We start from the raw sequence: 17,884 nt of genomic DNA, 5'->3' as shown, positions 1-17,884 counted from the left end.
GTGGACTGTAATGGATTCAATGGTGGCCCCCCCAAGATGAAATGTCCACATCCTAATCCCCAGAATCTTTAAATACTGCTTTATATTGCAAAACGTGATTAAATTAAGGCTCTTGAGAAGAGGGGCTTACCCTGGAATATCCAGATCAGCCCCACACTCAGTCACAAGGGTTCTTATAAGAGGCACACAGGGGCGATTTGACAGGTAGAAAAAGAGGTGGCAATATGACCACAGAGGCAGAGATGCAGCCACAAGTCAAGGAGCTCCTGGACCCACCAGAAGCTGGAAGAAGCAAGAATAGAATCTCCTCGAGAGACCTTGGGGGAACTTCATTTCAGGTTTCTGGCCCCCGGAACTGTGAAAATACATTTCTGTTCTAGTTTGTGGCAGCTTTTTTTGTTTGTGCCTGTTGGGTGGCTTCTCCAGCACCTGTCAGGGACACTGGAGTCAAGAGGAACACCCGGGAAACTCACCGCCACGTCACTGCTCAAGTCCAAGCTGGTCTGCCTCCTCCTCGCTACCTTGTGGGGTCATCTTCTATTTGTTTATCAACAACGTCCAAGGATTTGAGCTGTACTTAGCAGGAGGAATAGGAAAAGGTATATCTGCTGCACCTTTTTGAAGTGGAAGTCCTACGTCTGGAGTTTTTGCTTTTTTAGTCAATAGCATATTCTGCTTATATTCATCTTTTTAAACATTAGCTTGGGTGGTGATGTCTTCTTGCTCAAAATTCTTCAGTGACTCCCAACTGCCTATAAAATAAGCCCATGACTCTTAGCTCAACATTCACTCCCTCTCTGATCTGACCCCATCCCAGTCTGTGTTTCTGGTCTTATTTCCCACATCAGTGTTTCCAAAATCACGCTTTATCAAACCCTAGTTCTTTGGGATGTTAATAAATGTTTTGTACACACAGGAGGAAAAAAAAAAGGCTCTACCGTCAAATGAGTTTGATAAACAGTGGATTTACACAAAGTTAAGCCAGTTTATTTTTACAGAACTTTCAGATACTTTAATACACCAGTGCACAACGTGAATCTCCGAGAGGCAGTTAAAGCTGGAAGCATTTCCCGAACGTACTTGACGTGGAACCCACTGTACCGCCTTCCTGGAAGCCATTCGCTGGAAGTCTTCTAGCCCAGCTTTCTTCTCCATCCCAGCTTGCCAATCTGTTATCATCTGAACTCATCTTGCTTTCCTGCCGTAATACAAAGGCGAAGTTTCGTGAAACGTCAAAGAGGCAATGTTAGTGGTGCAGCATTGTTTGATCAGGCACGATTCGACTGCATAAAATTTTCAATTAAAGCTGGACTTCGAGTTCTTTATTTTTTTTTTTTTGGACTTTTGAGTTCTTAAGTCCTAACTGGAGGTATTACAAAAATAGACTGTGGGATTTGAGTCATGTTAAAAATAGAGAATCTATTTTTTTAAATAAATCAATTGAATAATCCCGCGGGATGACACGAGAGGCGGGGACGCCCCTGTCGCACCACCGCCACGCACACAGACAGGAGGTGGTCAGCAGGCTGACGGGTGACAGACACCCTTCTTTCCTTCTTCTCCACGGCAACTCGCCCTTGGGGGTCTTTGGGACCCAAAGGAAGGGAGGTGCTCTTCCACCCTGGCTCAGACGAGTCGTGCAGTCTGTGGCTGAAAAGACTGCAGACGGGGGAAGTGTCACGATCACCTGCAGCCTTGCCGAAGGGGGGACAGCCACCAAAGTCGTCGGTAGAAGGCAAACGTTAGCAGCAGTGAAATGAGAGGAGGAGGGGGAGGGGGCGCCAGGCCAAATCCATGATTTAAACGACTGTTTCAGAGAAGCTGCATCCAGGTGAAACCCTGGCTGTGAAGATGGGTGGATCGGGGATTCTGGAGACCAGGAGGGGTCAGGAGGGGACAGCTGGCACCAAGTGCCCTTCTTACTTTGTCCAGAAAGTCACATTAGACGTTTGTCTGCTGGTCTGTGGGGCAACCATACTTGGGGCGCTTTGCTCCAAGCAGAGGAAGCGGCGGCTGGGGCTCTGTCTCCCTCAACGCCCATGCCTGGGCCCCTTCCAGTGTGCAGCCAAGTTGCTGGCAGTGGCCACAGAGGGCCATACCCTTGGTCCACGGCGACTGTCACAACCGCTGGGGAAGCGAGACCTCCGTCTGGTGCCGAAGACCGAGGGATGTGATGACCGCGAGGCCCTGGTGGGGAAGGGGCTCAGGCCAGGCAGCCCGTCCGGGTCAGGGCCCCCCAGGGTCACGAGGCCTGCTCCAGGCCGTTCTGCTCCTCCTCCGCCGTCTGTAACCAGCTCCAGTCTAGAGACTGAAAGTCGACAGGCACGTTAACAATACAGCGGCCACTCACGCACCTCTGGCTGCTTTTTGTCTGCGGGAGGCAACCAGCACAACTTAGAAGGGAATTTCACCCCTCGCACTAACAACAGTCTTGTTTTGCAGGGTACCCTTGACCTAAAGCTACACGTTCAAAACTGTGCAGAAGCTTTTCTTCAGACGGGCTTGGAGCCCGAGATTCTGGAAAAGCAGTCTGGTATGACTGTAGCTCACAGCACTCACTTATGCTCCCAGTGGGTAGGGGGTACCCAGGGCTAATCTCAGCCCTCAGCTTCCAACCTCACCAGGTGCAATGGCCTGGCCAGACTTCCTTTTCATCTGGCGGAAGTGCGAACAGGCAGTGAAAGGATCAAAGTACACAGTGCCCGGAGGAGGAAGGGCAGCAGGAAGAGACGCCGAAAGCCCCAGAAGTGGAGAAGGACACGTCTTATTTAAGACGAGGTTACAATCAGCAGTATCCATCCCCTCTGATTCTTCCCCACACTGAGCAGTTCGGGGATGCTAGCTCGCAGTGGATTGGTAGGAAGAAGCCACTTAAAGATCCGAGTGAATGATTTAACATCCTCTCGGCAATTTCAAGCTTTGTCTTAACGTACCTCCGTGTGGACTAGTTTTTCTCTAGGTTTGCTTCCCTCTAACTAGTACTGCCAACTGCTAAGCTCCGAGTCCCTGAGAGGTGGGGTGGTGACGGGCTCTTGGTTTGTCCCCAGAGTCCAGCACAGCATCCCCTTCAACGGATGCTCCGCAGAGGTACAGAAGGTGCGGGGGGTGGGGGGAGGCCTTCTCACAATCAGGTTGTCTTCTCATCAAGATTGAGAGCAGTGAGGATTCAATGAGACAATGCACACAATGAATGAAAGTTCCCCTTCAACAGTCATCAGCACGGGGATCGTGGTGAATAATACGAATGTACTAGAAACTCCTAAGTGTATACTGAGAGCCAGGAGAGACAGCGTCGCCTTTCTATGAGCTTTTTCTCACTTGCGGGAGGAAGGAAGAGCACGGAACAGCTGGGGTTCACACAGGCCATTACCCTTAAGCTCTGGTCCTGCTCCTTCATGGTGTCTTGCAGTGCATTTTCTAGCTGGGTGCAGAGAGTGTGCGCTTCGGCCACCAGCTCCTCGCTGAAGAAAATGATTGAATTATTAGAAAATGGTCAATATTATTTTTTTCAGAGACAATACTAACCGTCTGCAAAGACGCTAGAGAGCTTTCGACAAGGTTTTTAAAATTAAATAACAATTCTTATGATGCAGTGTCTTCAAACACCATGTCGTTGCCTAAGTGATTTCATTCATCTAGTCAAGCGCTGCTCAGAAGCCCAAATCCAGCCACAAGCATTACTGTCCACGATGTGAAAAAGCAGAGATCCCTGCTTGATAAAAGAAAGTTAGAGGTAGAAGAGCTCTTTCTGACTTAACTAGACAGCTGAATAAAAATTCTCTCCAAACTGCCCAAGCGTGAAGATCTCTCCCAAATCACCTGTTTTCCAGGTTTTGAAATGGAAACAAATACGCTGGCCATGCAATTTCCCCAGCTCCTTGAGGTGTGTGAGGAGTGACTCTTGCACTGTGCTCTGTCCTCTTCTATGATGGGAAACGCATGTGTCCCACCAGGAACGGGCCACGTGAGACAGGGGAGAGCACGGCCGGCCATCGGTCCTTTTCTAAGCTCGCCTCTAGGACGGGGAGAGACCAACGGCAGCCTGCGCTCCGGGGATGAGTCTTCTAGAGCTTTGAGTATCTCCTGGATGGAGTGTGACAAATCCAGGCAGAAGGGCCCCGCGCAGGTGGGTGGAAACAGCTGAGCACACTGTTGTTCAGCCTCACCTACGGGCTACTGACGAGAGTCCAGCCTTGGTGCCGGCCCCACGGGGCCCCGTGAGCCAAGTCGGACCTGGTTACTATCCTCAACGAGCTCGTAGCAAGTTGGGGAGGGAATTCAGAACCTGAGGCCACGAGTGATTAAGTACCAAACCAGTACAGGATACAGACTCCCCGAGTACAGGAACGGGATTTTTACAAATAGCTTTATTGAGATAAATTTATCAAACCATAAAGTTCACCCACTGAAGGTGTACAATTCAGTAGCTCTAGTATATTTACAGAGTTGTGCAACCATCACGATAATCTAGTTTTAGAACATTTTCGCGCCCCAAAGAGAGATCTTAAACCTGTTGTCACTCACCTCCCGTTCCCCTCCCCACCTGCCCTCAGCAACCACTAACCTACTTTCTACGCCTAGAGATTTACCCAGAGGAACCAAGGCTACCCATCTCCAGCGCCTGGGGCCCAGCGCAGAGAAGGGGCTGAATAAATGAATGTGAGACAGATGCAGAAACAAAAAACCCCACGGGTGGTCTGGGAGGAGAGCATCCCCGTGTGTGCATGTGGTCAGGGTCTGCAGAGGGAGGCCGGCTCCAAGGGAGGGCATCGGCTGGAGCCAAGGTTCTCAAACCTCAGGGTGCGTGAGAGTTTGGCTCCTCCCCATCCCGGGCTCCTGATCCTGAATCCGCATTTCCAACAAGTACCCAGAACCCGCTGGCCCTGCTGGTCTGGACCAGACTTTAAGACCCCCCTGGGCTAGAGGAAGGAGGCTGTCTAGGAACAGGGCATCAGCCTGGAGAAGAGGCTGGGAAGGCCTGAGCAGGCTCAGGCTGGAACCTCGAGGCAGCGGGAAGCCATGACTAGGTGCTGACTAAGGAATAACTCGATCGCAATGGGGTTCTGTGAAGACTGAGTTGACCAGAGGGGGCTTGGAGGCTGGACTAGACAGGATGCAGGGAGGGAACACCTTGCCAGAAGGGCTGAGATGCTCTGTGGCAGGGATGCAGGCGAAGCCAGGGCCAGGAGGGGTGAATGGAGGTGAGGAGAGGCCACAGGAGGAACCAGGGACTTGTGACTCCAAGTGGCAGCGGGGTGGGAGGGAGGAGGCGAGGTGACACTGGCGTGGTGCATGGGGCATGCTCTGCAGGACCTGGTTCTGAAGAACATACCACGATGTGTGGACTAGCAACCAGCAGGGGACTGACCAGCACTTTCAGTATCTCAGTGAAGAGCGAGCAGCCAGCTCTCAGACAAGGACACTTAAGCCGACAAGTCACAAGAGACTCTGAGAGCAAAATGCCACATCTGTCCCCACAGTGCCCAGCATACAGAGCAAACACCAAAGAGCACGCACAGGGTCCCTGACGGGTGAAACACGCACTTCCGTCCCCACGACCTCCTGACGTGCCCTTGGCCGCTACGCCTGGCACTGCTGACAGGGACGTACCTTTTCTTGACGGCCTCGCTGTCGGGGGCAGTGCAGGGCTGTGACATCAGCTGGCCGGGGTGACTCAGGCGAGAAGCGTTCATGCTGTCTGGGCTTCCGCTGACAGGACCACGGACCTTGCTCTGGAGGATAAAACCAGAAAGTCACCACAGGTTTGGAGCAAAGCAGGGACTCAAGATCTGCACTCACTCCCAGGTACTTTCTCCTGGGACAACTGGCCACGGGACACGTGCTGTTCCTGGAGAAATCGGCCAACATCGCTATCTGACAGTTTGTGTTTCAGTTTAGAAAGTGTTTCTGGATCTGCAGGTGTACTTTTGGATAAAAGGTTCTAAATACGGGGAGACTTAAGGGCCTGGATTTGCAGGCTCTGTGTCATTAGTTTGATTGCTTAACAAAGTCTGACAAGGAAGCAAGAAGGAAAGTCTGTTTACTCTCACCAAACAGAAGACAAAGTCCTAAGTGACTTTCTGCTACTGGCACCACCTGTGCGACAGGCGAGAAGGAAATCCCGGGCTGCTGCAGCCGCTCAGCTTGGAGCCGAGGAGTCACACCAACGGCCCCTGCATCTCCTCACACCCGCAGCCAGACGCGACCTCTGTCAACCTTCTCAGCACGTCGCGCCTCCTCTCCCTCCCCCGAGCTCCAGCAAACGTCCTCTGCTGGCCCCACATACTTCTCACAGCCCCCACCCTGCCCTCACCGCCACCTGCCGCTCAGGCTTTGTCTGGGGGACCCATCATGACCCCCACTATCTCTCCCCGCTGAGAGTCAAGGTCTAACTTCACCTGGACATTCCAACACCCAGTTTCGCCCTGTTCTTTGTCCCTCTGCTGTGTCTTCCTGGCCGATTGTGGCCCATGGAGACCCAGCCACCCTCCCCCACCTCCTGCCCTGGGTCCTCGAGTGTGGCAAAGGCCCCCCCGCCACACTCCCACTGTCCTGTCCTGTGATGATGGCAGGAGGGGCCCTTCACTCCCAGTGGTGAGGGCCTCCAGCTGCCATCAGAGTAATTTTTCTAAAACCCAAATGTGATTGTGTATCACACACTCAGTATGAAAGGAAAACACCAATCCTGCCACGGTTCCTCTACACCTTTATATGTAAGTTGGCTGTGAAGCTAGCCCTCCCTACCTGCCCGACCTCACCCACAGTGAGACCCTCTCCCCACCACACACCCAACACACCACACTGCTGGGCCTCCAGGCTGAGCAATGTCTTTGTCCAGGAACACCCCATCCCCGCCCGCGCACCTGCCTAACCCCTGCTTGGGTGAACTGACACCTCCTCATGGACATCTCCAGCGGGGGGCCCTCCCCTCCGTCTCCTAGGGTTCCCTCCCCTCCAGAACCGGCGCCTGCCTTCCTGCTGTGGCTCCCGCTTACCACTCCTGCCCTAAACTGTTCTTGTTCCCCATCTTGCCCGGCATGCCTTCCCTCCTGTGTCTCCGGTTCTCAGCACCCACTGGGCAGTAAGCGCTCGAGGGTCACCTCTCCCCTTCGCTTCTCCTCCCTGCATACGGGAGGGAACGCTGCCCTCCCGACCCCCTCACACTCGGGATGCTGAGCTCCCCACTGTTCTGGGGACTGAGACTTGGCTCCCTGACGGCTCTGTGACACCGTGAACCCCCGGTACCCTGTCTCCTTCCGCTTGGCCCGCAGGTGTGCTCCCATCTCCGTCTCCTCGATCCTGAGAAGCATCATCTTGTACCCGACTTCCCCCTTAAACAACCATCTTCCCCTATTGGGGACGAACTCGCTCCATCATTAGCCCCTCTGCAGCCTTCAGGGTGGCAGCTCTGGCTTCCACCACACGTCTCCCACCCAGCTCCTCTCACTTCTCTATCCTGAGCTCTCTTTTCTGCGCTGCAACATTCCATGGGATCAGAGCTACGCTAAGGCAGTGGGCACAGAAAGCGGGGGCTGCGGCACTGACAGCAGACTCGGGGGAGGAGCCACCAGCCGCGGGCGGCGTGCACTGTGCAGGGCTGCACGGAGACCTGTCCGATTCCTAACTCCGGGGACCTGGGCATGTGACTTTAGTTGGGAAAGGGCCTTTGCAAGTGTATTTAAGGATCCTGAGATGAGATTATCCTGGACTATTTGGGTGGGGCCTAAATCCAGTGCCTTGTGTTCTGAAAAGAGCCACCCAGAAAAGAGACACAGAGGAGAGGGCCACTCGGAGACAGGGGCAGAGACTGGAGTGATGTCGCCACAAGCCAGGGAATGCCAGAAGCCCCCAGAATCTAAGAAGAGGCGAGGAAGGATTTTCCCCCAAAAGCCTCCGCTGGAGGCAGCCCAGCTCCGCTGACACTGTGACTTTGGACTTGTGGCCTCCAGAACCGTGATGATAACTCTGTGGGAATGTATTACAGCTGCCACGTGCGTGAATAAAAGCAAGGGCCCAGGCCCCACCCGGCCCCTCCCGGCCCAGGCCAAGTCGAGGAGCGGAGCAGTGGCACAGCTGAGTGGCTGGAGTCGTGGCCGCCTGGGCTCACTCACACACGCGATCTTCAGGAGGTTCCAGAGCTCCTTCTGCCGCTTCTCCTGAAGCCGAACCACCATCTTCTCGTCTTCGTTCATTAGACTAACCACCTCCTCCACCTTGGGCAGCAACTCCAGGGCCTTCTGCTTGCAAACCACCGTTTTGCTGGAAAGCACAAGCGGGACCAGCTCAGGGCATCTGGGCTGGAGAAAGCAGGACCCCACTCAGCCGCAGCGGATGGAGCATCTTCTGGGGGTTAAAGGGGTGACCAGGGCCCCCACCCCATCCTGCTGCCTCTCCTCCGCCCTCGCCCTCGGGAGGGGAGGCGGGCCGGTACCTGAGCTGCGTGTAAATCACTCGCACTTTCTTCTCAAAGCCCTGGATGGCCTGAAGGAGCAGCCGGACCATTTCCTGACTGTCACCATCAGTCCGCTGGTCTGCAAAGAGGGATGGAGCCGTGTGGTCCGCAGGTGGCCGGCCTTGGCCCGACGGATGTGGGATGCAAGGCGGGCCCCCCACTCACCTCTGGGTTTCTCCCTCAGCCTCCTGTAAAGCTCCCTCGCTTGCTCTTCTCTGAAACACACAGAGGCAGCTCCGTCAGGATCTGAGGTTGGTGAGTACCTGACCTAACTCGTGCCGCAGGGTTAGGGGTTTCTGGAAGCCAAGCTGGCAGCCCGCCCTGACTGGAGGAAGTTATTCTTCCTGGTGACATCGCAGGTGACATCTCTGATAAGGGAAGGCTCGTCCTCACTATCAAAACCCAGATACCCCAAAGGAAAGGAGTGTCCGTCTGTCTCCTGGAATTTCCCAACCGCCCAGCTTCTGCAGTTGATTCCAGGCACCATCACTGGATCTGTGCCCGGAGAACGTGCCCCCTCTTCCCCCCAAAAACTGCAGCCCAAGAGCAGACACAAACTCCTCTCGCTTGTGCCCCTAACACAGCGAGACCGGCTTACATTTTTCCGGGGTGACTTTCACTGGAAAACTAGTCGAGAATAAAGGATTAAATAATTTGAGAAAATATAGACTACAAATAATCAGATTTCTGATGTTCGGGCTTCTTGTCCCAAGAACCCCAGGAAAGCATCAGAGGAACCGCTGAGCCCAAAGGGGACGCGGCTCGCCGGCCCCCTCCATTTGCGCTCCCAGCCGTGTGTGGTTACCCGCAGGCAGGACTGCCCCACCCGGCGCCTCCCGGAGCCAAGCTGAGCTCCTGGTCAAGACTCCAGTGAAGTTTCCAGGCCCCACCTTCTGAGACTTGCCAGGCTCCTTCCCTCTTCTACCTCCCGCTCTTCTGGCCACGCCCGGTGGTGGGGCTGGATGACAGCGTGGGACCTGACACTTTGGTAAAGGCTCCTTGTTCGGCAGCCTTCAAGGGTCATGAACTCTGGGCGTGGTCTGGGTTGGTCCTCACAACTGTGGGGTCAGAAGGGTCTTCTCCCCACTCAACAGATGTGGAAACCGAGGCTCAGAGGGACGGGGATTTGCCCGTGCTCATCTCTGTAACGTGCCAGGATGACTCCCTGGGGATGAGCTCCACAGGAGAACAGCCTCTTGGGGCTCCAGAGGCCCGCACCTGACACCCCCAACACACAGACAGACGCACAGACACACAAACACACAGACACAGGGGCGGCAGGCCGGCGCACTGACACTCACAGGTCATCCAGCGTCCCGCCCTGCTTGCGGCCCATGGGGCTGCGCTGCAGGTCCACGATGTCGGTCTGCAGCGCCATCATCCGCTCCACCAGGTGCTTCACCTCATTCTCCTGGAGGAAGAGCTGGGCTGCAGTGAGCTGACCTAACGAGAGGCCCGAGTCGCGAGGTTCTTGGGGGTGGGGGGAACCCTCCAGCCTCGCTGCAGACTCACAACGGAGCAGTTTGAAAGCATACAGACTTGGAGCCACGGGTCTGGCCATGCAGGGGGGAAATAAGACAGAGCTGGGGGAGCACCCAGCACAGTCCTGGCGCAAGGGAGACACCAGCACACTCTCCTGGCCTAACGCGCCCATCCCACGCTGTCCCCAGTGGGGTGGCTGGGACACCTTGTTCTCAGGGATCTCGTCCCCGAGCACTGAGATGGGGAGGGGCACTCGCTGTCACCGCGAGGTCCTGCCGATGGACCACGCACCTTTAAGGGTGCACATCAGCACCAATGACAGAAACAGATGTTAAGACGGAGGCGAAGCTCCTTGCCCAAGTTCACAGGGAAAATGGTGAAAAGGTCCAGAAGAGCCTCCAAGCCCATAGTTTTCGATTTGCGAGAGGTTCACTGAGTCACGCTTCCTTCCTTGCCTCATGACCAACATCTTCAGGGCACCCGATTTATACTGTGCTAAGACTTTCTGTCCTGTGGGTTGAGTGCCCCGATGAGGTAGGAAAATCTTTGATGAGACGGAGTGTTGCTCCTTCATCCGTGGCCCTTTCTCATGCGAAGAGGAGCCTCAGGGTGGGAACATAAAAACTCAAAGAGGGATGGGGCAGAGTCACTAGGGGAGACAGATGTGTCACAAGTCAGTGCAGTGAGAGTCACGTGTGCTGAAGTTGGAGAGCTCAGGGGAGTGGTGCACAGGGTCACGTCTGCCAGGCAGGTGCAGGGCAGGCCTTGTCACAGGGTGGTACCCAGCCCGAGTCTTCAAAGATGTGCAGGAGCGCCCTGGGCAGACAGGGAGGCAGGTATCCCCCAGGAGACATCACACTGTGCTCCTGATCCAAATCCCTGCGGCTCCCGGGCCTGTCGCAGGCGGGCCCCCTTTCCCTGGCCACCCGCCTGCCAGCCTCTTTCCAGCAAGTCCTAGCTGAGGGCAGAGAGCTGGGCGGGGAAGACCTAATTTTCCTTTCTTTTTTTTTTTTAAGTGGCGGGGGGTGGCGGTGACATAATTAGGGTTGTTTGTTTATCTTAGTGGAGGTATTGGGGATTAAACCTAGGTGAGGAAAAGAAGCTGATTTTCTTCTTTTGGGGGCAGTGTTATCTTTTTTTTTAGTTATTTATTTACTTACTTATTTACTTATTTGTTTATTTATTTACTTACTGATTGATTGATTGTACTGGATATTGAACCCAGGACCCCATGCATGCTAAGCACGCACTCTACCGCTCAGCTATACCCTCCCCCTGAAAAGCTAATTTTCAACACGCAAGCTCGCCCTAGCGTTCAGCGAGAAAGGGGGAGGCGGCAGCGAAGAACCTCGCATCCTCAGCAGGGCTGTGGGCCCGAAGGAGCCTCCTACCCGTCCGCAGAGCTCCACGGCCTGCTCCATCTCCCTCCAGGCCAGCTGCAGTTTGTCTGACGCTAGAAACAAAAAAGAGAGAGAGAAATTAGAGACAAAACAAAAACCCCCAAAATGAAGCAAAAAGAGGCGACTCAGTTCTCAGAGGACAAGAGAAACCTCAGGAAGAGAAAAAAGAAAGGCTGGGCCTCTACAGACTTCTTGCAAAGGGCACACTCACTGATGCCGAACTCCGTCTGCTCGTTGTACTTCTCCAGGTCGATCTGGATGCTGGTCTTGAAGAAGTCCAGCTTGGCCTTGAGCTGCTGCGACATGGAGGCCATGGAGTTCTTCATCTTGGACAGGCAGCTGTTGTTCCGGAGCAGATTCATCCTGTGGGGCCACCAGACACAGACCTCGGGGCGTCTTCGGGATCCCAGCACCACTTCCCGGACAACCACAAACCTGCCGCCAACACCCAGGCCGGCCCCTGCTCTCAGCAGTGCAGTTATAGCAAGAGCAGCCACTTATAACCAATTGCCCAGCCCGAGGCCACACATGAGGTTCCGCACCAAGCCTGGAATTAAGCAAAGGACCGCATGAGGTAACCCAAAGCAGCCGGCAGCTGGGGAGAGAGGCAGGCAGGCCCGGCACGACAGGGGAGGGCGCTGACCCAAATTGCAGTGGCTTCTCCACTGGTCCAATTCCACCCAGTTCCACCCAGTCCAGCCAGCCCCACCCCGTCTCCACCTGCCTGCTGATCACATGCCCAGTTGGGTCTCATGGGGCCTCCCTTAGCCAGCCCCACCGACCGCTGCCCACCCCATCCAGACCCGGGTCTCCCTCCTGTCTCTGGGCCAGGGCCACCCCACGGTTCCAAATGAGCAAAGCCCACCCTGCCGGGCACATACATGGCGGCTCGCTGCCCCTGCTGCAGGCGGCTGCAGTCCTCCTTCAGGGCCTGGATGCTGTGCCACACCTGGCCCCACACCCTCCGCAGCTGGAAGAAGGGGAGGTTCCTCTTGGGCTCTTGGACTGGACAGAGACACAGGGCCATCAGAACGCGGTCCCCGTGATGAACCGCATCCCGCCCGCGGGGCCCGCTGGCACGTCTGCGGTGTTCAGTTAGGTTAACTGCTCTGCCGTTAGTAACTGGTCACCTGCTCACGTGTTCCTGCGCCCCACGACAGCATAGGCGTGTTACGATTTACAGACACATGGAGCAGGCAGCCCAGAAGGCAGACCCGAGAACCTGGCAGCAGGGGCAACTGGGAGACAGCGGGGAGGTTACTTGTCACTGGATATTCTTTTGTGCCTTTTGATTTTTTGGTATCATGTACATGGACTAATTATTAAACTATAAAGCTTCAAATATAAATAAAAGGGCCATGGGATTGAAGCTCAGGGGCCTATGGGCAGCATGCCCTGACCTCCATTTAAATGAGGCTGAAATTAATCAGAGACATTACTCTGTCCGGCTGCGCTACGCCTCGGTGTCCAAGGCCGAGGACCGAGCAGGTGGACTCACCTTCTCGGAACGGACCCCTCCCATGGCCCAGGGCTCTCCTGCCTCGTCCCAAGTGCCACAGGCGGTTATTTTTTTAAAGACCATGCCGAGTGGGGAGTTATAGCTCAAGTGGTAGAGTGCATGCTTAGCATGCACGAGGTCCCAGGTTCAATTCCCAGTCCCTCCTCTACAAATAAATAAATAAATAAACCTAACTACCTCTCCCCATTCCCCCCCCCAAAAGAACCCTAAAAAATACAATGAAATTCTAAAAGAAATTCAAACAAAATTAAAGACCGTGCCACTCTTACGGATGCAGCTGACGCTCTCAGGCTGGGGCCGTGGCGAGACCTGGGTCTCGTAGGTGACTCTGCTGTTGTCGAAGAGGAAGACCAGATCCATGTCCAGGGTGCGGCCCTCGTTCAGCTGCGAAGGCACAAGAGCAAAATGAGGTCTCGCGGAGGCCACCTCTCCTTGCCCAGGTAACAAAGGGGAGACTTCGGAGCCTCCCAGCAGCATCGCCCTCAGCCAGCAAGTACCTTTCCCGGGGCCTCTGGCCTCTACCGCCCTGTGCTCCTTCTGCACGTGTCCCTGGGATGCACACTTTATGTACCACCTGCTATGTTCCATCCGACTCTGATTGTCCATATGTGCCGGTCAGACCTCTGCTACCTCCTTTACTGTTCAACGACTGTTTCTCCCACATTAACCATCCAGCTCCTTTCAGGTAGGGACCCCGTCTTATGTGACCGCAGTTGTCAGCACAGTTCTGCACACCAGAGGTGTGTCAAAAATAATTTTGGTTGAGTCGGGAGAATTAAACATCACTTAGGAGGCAAAGGCAAGAGGAAGGCTCAGTGGTCTGGGAGGAACAGTCGAGTGTGGAGTGACTGGAGTCTCCCAGCGGGCCACAGGGGCTCTCACAGAACAGGCTCCCGCCCCATGTGGTTAACAGGCTGCCCGGCTCGGCAGAACTGAAACTAAATGCACGCGCGGTTCCTCGGGGCCCACCTTGCCGTCTGAGATGCACTGAGCGGCAGGCTTGTCGGGGATCAGGGCCAGCCCCGCCTCCTGCAGCAGCTCCTGGTCCTCCTCGGCGATGCCCGTGTCCTCCTGGATCCTGGCCTTCAGGCTTTGCAGACTCTCGTCCTCAGTCACAGGGTAGGTGTGAATGGTGCCTGTGACCATGTTCAAGACATGAGCCAGCTGCAACACAACCAGACGTTACTGGAAAAAAAAAACCACTTGACAGAGACGCCCACCTAGGGCCTGGGGCCTCTGCTCCTCCCCACACTTCCAGCCCCACGAGGGCCGGGCCCGAGCAGGGGGTCCGGGGCCGGTGCGCACACTCTCGTCTGGACGTTCCTGTCTGTCCACAGCGACGGCCTGACGCCATGTCAGCCAGCGGTCCCACCACCCTCCTACAGAGTTGCTCTCACAGGGGCCCGCGTGTCCCACTGCCCAGGCAGCCCCGGGCCTGCTGCCTCACCTTCAAGTTTAAGATATCATCCAGGGCCTTGAAGCAGCCGTTGGGCCCGTAGACGGGGTCGGTGCCCCTCTGCCGGGGGTGCCACGTTAGCATCAGCTGCAGCCACTTCTCTAGCCGCTGCGCCAGGATGCTGAGAAGAGGGGGGTGTGGGGGGGCCGCTCATGCCGGCTGCGGGGGCCCCCTGAGCTGGAAGCGAGTGCACCTCCCACGCCCGCCCCACCCCCAGCATGCACAGGCAAGGTGACCCCTGGGGAGGAGCTCATCTGAAAGGAGAGGCGAGTGTCCCTGACGCAGTTAAGCACTCGGGTCACCTCCGGCACCTGCCAGAACCCTCATGTCCAGGACATCTCGGCAGGTGGCTGGGCGAGGACCTCCCGGGAGCTTCCTATGCGCTTTCCTGGCACGGCCCCGCCCTGGCCACCCCACGCACAATCTAGACCCCACCCTGCAGGATTCACTCCACCAACCACCTCCCTGAAAGCATCCGGTGAGCGCACACGACAGTCTCACTCCCTCCCAGCTCTGCGGGGGCCCCCCACAGCCCCCCAGCTCCATCATCACCCTCAGCGGCCCCTTGCTGCCCCTCCATGGAAGCCCTCCCGAGGTCAACATCGCTACACGCCTCGCCCCTGCCTCGCCCCCCAATCCCATCCCCCCTGAACTTCCTGTCTCTTCATCCATCCCTGTCCTGCACACCTTTCCAGATCCTTCCAGAAAATTCCAGCCCATCCTGTCATCCTGCAGAGCTGGTCCACAGGGTACCTCTCTCCCCATCCTCCAAACACTTACAGTAGTTACCCGGGCCCCTCAGCTGTGTGCAGCTGCCTGGTAGCTTTCTCTGCACGATTACCCGATTCTGACTTGATTATCTGACTGCTCACATGCTGGCTCTAAGGCCAGACTGCAACGCTGTTCAACCTGCAAAGGTTTACTTGTTGATGGTAACAGAGCACCAGGCTGCGTGAGCAGTGCGAGAACTTTATTGAAAGCGTGATCTCCTTTCCTTAAAAGGCTCACAGTTGACCAGGAAGTAAACCCTCTGCAAACCCGAATATAACACAAGGTAGAAGCCACTGAGGGTGAAGAGAAGCCCAAAGAAGTTGTGACGTGAATTTAGAAGAGAGATTTCTGGGCGGGGGTGAGGGGTGGGAATGCATCCTAAATTTAAGACTGAGATGGATACATCGGTTCACACCACAGCACGCTACCCTGAAAACCATGCAAAAGCCACAGGATGTCAGCTCTGACACCCATTTCTCGAAAGGAAGGCAACTGGAGAGGGGCGTGCTGGGCCTTACCTGTTGAGGTTGTTGGGGTAGGGCAGAGAGCTTGAGAACTTGACCGTCCCGTTCAGGTCTTCGCTAACCACAATGTCCGTCTCGCTCTTCTGCCGGACTTTGGAGTGCCTGCGAACGGGGGATCCAGTCTGTTACATCGCTCGTAATGACCCTTACATCACTTGGTGGCCAACAGCCCCTCTACACTGGGGACAGTCCACTGTACAACCAGACGGGACACCCCCAAGGCCGCTTCTTAATCACCTGGGATGCCGGCCAGTGTGCCTGCGTCCTGCGAGGACGGCTGCCCTGAGTTTAAGGCCGTCAAGACCGCCAAGCATCACCGAACTGCGGTGCCCGGAGTTGTACAGACAGCCCTGCTGACTCTTTTTCTCTTTAAACAGTTCTTTTTTTTAATGTTTTTTTTTATGGGGGGTGGGGAGAGGTAATTCAGCTTACTTATTTATTTACTCTTAGAGGAAGTACTGGGGATTGAACCCAGGACCTCGTGCATGCTAAGCATGCGCTCTACCACTCGAGCTATACCCTCCCCTCCCCGCCCCACCTCCGCCGCTGACTCCTGACCTCACCCCGGGCCCGTCCTTACCATTCTTCTACTTTTCATTTGATCTAATACAAAACCCTCGGGTTTTGGCAGAGGATAAAATTAGGACTTGCACACCGAGATGACTGCACGCACACCACGTGCACGTGAAATCTGCAGGCAACACACACGCCACGCGCTTCCCTCTCAGTGCACGTGCCTAAGTGTTACTTCTGATGGTGAATGAACCCTCACACTTCCCAACTTTAGTGACCCCTTTGATGCATCAGAAATAGTAACTGAAGGAAAAAATGTTTAAACTGGTTTCAAATCTTCTGGGTAATGAAGGTGACGCACAAATGTGACTAATGCTTCACAGATAACCAGGCATCAGTGGTGAGCACGCCCGACTCTGCATGATGACCCCATGTGGCGGGCTCAGCGGGGAGGGAAGGAAGGCTGGGTGGTCAGCCCAAGGTCACAACCCGACAGCGGCAGAACTGGGGACTCAGACCCAAGGTCGGGCACTCTTTCTACTCTATCTGAATGTCCTCATCCTTCCTTTCCAAAGACATGTAGGAAATTCAAATAAAAAATGCTTTAGCCCTGAGGTCTCATTGGAAAGGGTGAACTGGACCACGTGGAGCACACAAGAGCCTCGATGGGCTGGGGTCTGGCTGAAACAACTATCACTACACACAGGGGGACAGTCCCCTGATGGAAACCTAGTCTGCCAATGGGAAACTGTGTAAGTAAAAGGACACAGTAAGTGAAATGCTTATTGCTCAGACTGGTCCCAAAATGTATTTCCAAGTGGCTTTGTAATAGGATAATAGAGCTCAAATTCCACTTGTCCTGAAATTACTATCCACTCGCCATCTGAGATGAGAATGCAATTTTTAAAAGTTGCCTAAGACATTACAAGACAGGCATGTCTCACAAACTAGCCCAGAAACAGCTCTGTATTGGGTTTTAGGGAAGTCCGCTGGAAAGCGGTCACCTGGCCTTCCAGAACCGTGAGGGAGGCTGGTTCCGCAGACAACGAACTTACTATGAACGTGCGGAGCCGTCTGGGAGAGTTTCAAATAGCACATCTTCCAGTGTTAATGATTTTAACTCATCTTGCTATAAATGATGAAAAGGCTCAACATTTGAACTGAGGAAATGTGGTGATTCCTTGGTTAGTTAAAAACACTACAGAGGCACAGCTGTCTAAAGCAATTGTCATGATGGTGACGTTACAAGGTGTGACTACAGATGAATGAGCTAATTCCTCAATGTCCCAGAACGCAGCTGGGGAGCACCGCTTGTCCTAAAGGAAGCCCCCACAGGAGGGCGCTCTCTGCCACCCCACCAGACTCCTTAGATGCTGGGACCGGGCCGGTTCATCTGTTCCAGGCTCTGGTGACTGAACCGGGCTGCCGTCTCACAAAACTCCTCCTCTGGGATTGATTTCAAAGGCTGCATCTTATTCTTATAAACAAACAGTCTCATGATGTAAGTACCTGTCCTTTGAAAAAGTTCATGTTTTTACTACTTCCAGAAAGACTGAAAAAGAGGACAGTAGCTCGTGTCGGCCATGGTGTGGTCCACGGGGCAACTCTGTGCATTCCTGGTGGAGATGTTTTTTATACAAGCTTTCTGCTGAGCAATTAGTGCACATCAAAAATCTTTACAATGTGCACCACCTTTGATCTGAAAATTCTAGGAATCTATCCAAGGGAAGTACCTGTGGATATACAAGGATTTCCCTACAACAATGC

The 17,884-nt window shown here is 54.6% G+C and overlaps 1 protein-coding gene across 3 annotated transcripts in view; it reads right to left on the bottom strand.

Annotated features, from left to right (window-relative positions):
- Window positions 1-965: 965 nt before the first annotated feature.
- Window positions 966-17,884, bottom strand: part of IKBKB (inhibitor of nuclear factor kappa B kinase subunit beta) — a 46,978-nt gene continuing 30,059 nt past the window's right edge. For 2 of the 3 annotated variants that reach the window (XM_074353576.1, XM_074353577.1), the window contains exons 9-22: window positions 15,599-15,706; window positions 14,301-14,430; window positions 13,823-14,017; window positions 13,123-13,237; window positions 12,216-12,339; window positions 11,546-11,697; window positions 11,326-11,387; window positions 9,754-9,863; window positions 8,618-8,667; window positions 8,432-8,531; window positions 8,112-8,259; window positions 5,611-5,732; window positions 3,371-3,461; window positions 966-2,371 (exon numbers count right to left, since the gene is read on the bottom strand). In XM_074353576.1, the coding sequence (XP_074209677.1) occupies window positions 2,243-2,371; window positions 3,371-3,461; window positions 5,611-5,732; window positions 8,112-8,259; window positions 8,432-8,531; window positions 8,618-8,667; window positions 9,754-9,863; window positions 11,326-11,387; window positions 11,546-11,697; window positions 12,216-12,339; window positions 13,123-13,237; window positions 13,823-14,017; window positions 14,301-14,430; window positions 15,599-15,706 (1,636 nt within the window). In that variant the 3' untranslated portion in view covers window positions 966-2,242. The remainder of the gene's footprint in view (window positions 2,372-3,370; window positions 3,462-5,610; window positions 5,733-8,111; window positions 8,260-8,431; window positions 8,532-8,617; window positions 8,668-9,753; window positions 9,864-11,325; window positions 11,388-11,545; window positions 11,698-12,215; window positions 12,340-13,122; window positions 13,238-13,822; window positions 14,018-14,300; window positions 14,431-15,598; window positions 15,707-17,884) is intronic. The other variant, XM_010957873.3, reaches the window with a different exon arrangement.

The sequence above is a fragment of the Camelus bactrianus genome, chromosome 26, assembly GCF_048773025.1.
Source record: "Camelus bactrianus isolate YW-2024 breed Bactrian camel chromosome 26, ASM4877302v1, whole genome shotgun sequence".
NCBI lineage: Eukaryota > Metazoa > Chordata > Mammalia > Artiodactyla > Camelidae > Camelus > Camelus bactrianus.
Note: the sequence above shows the minus strand (reverse complement) of the source record. Positions and strands in the feature narration are given on the sequence as shown.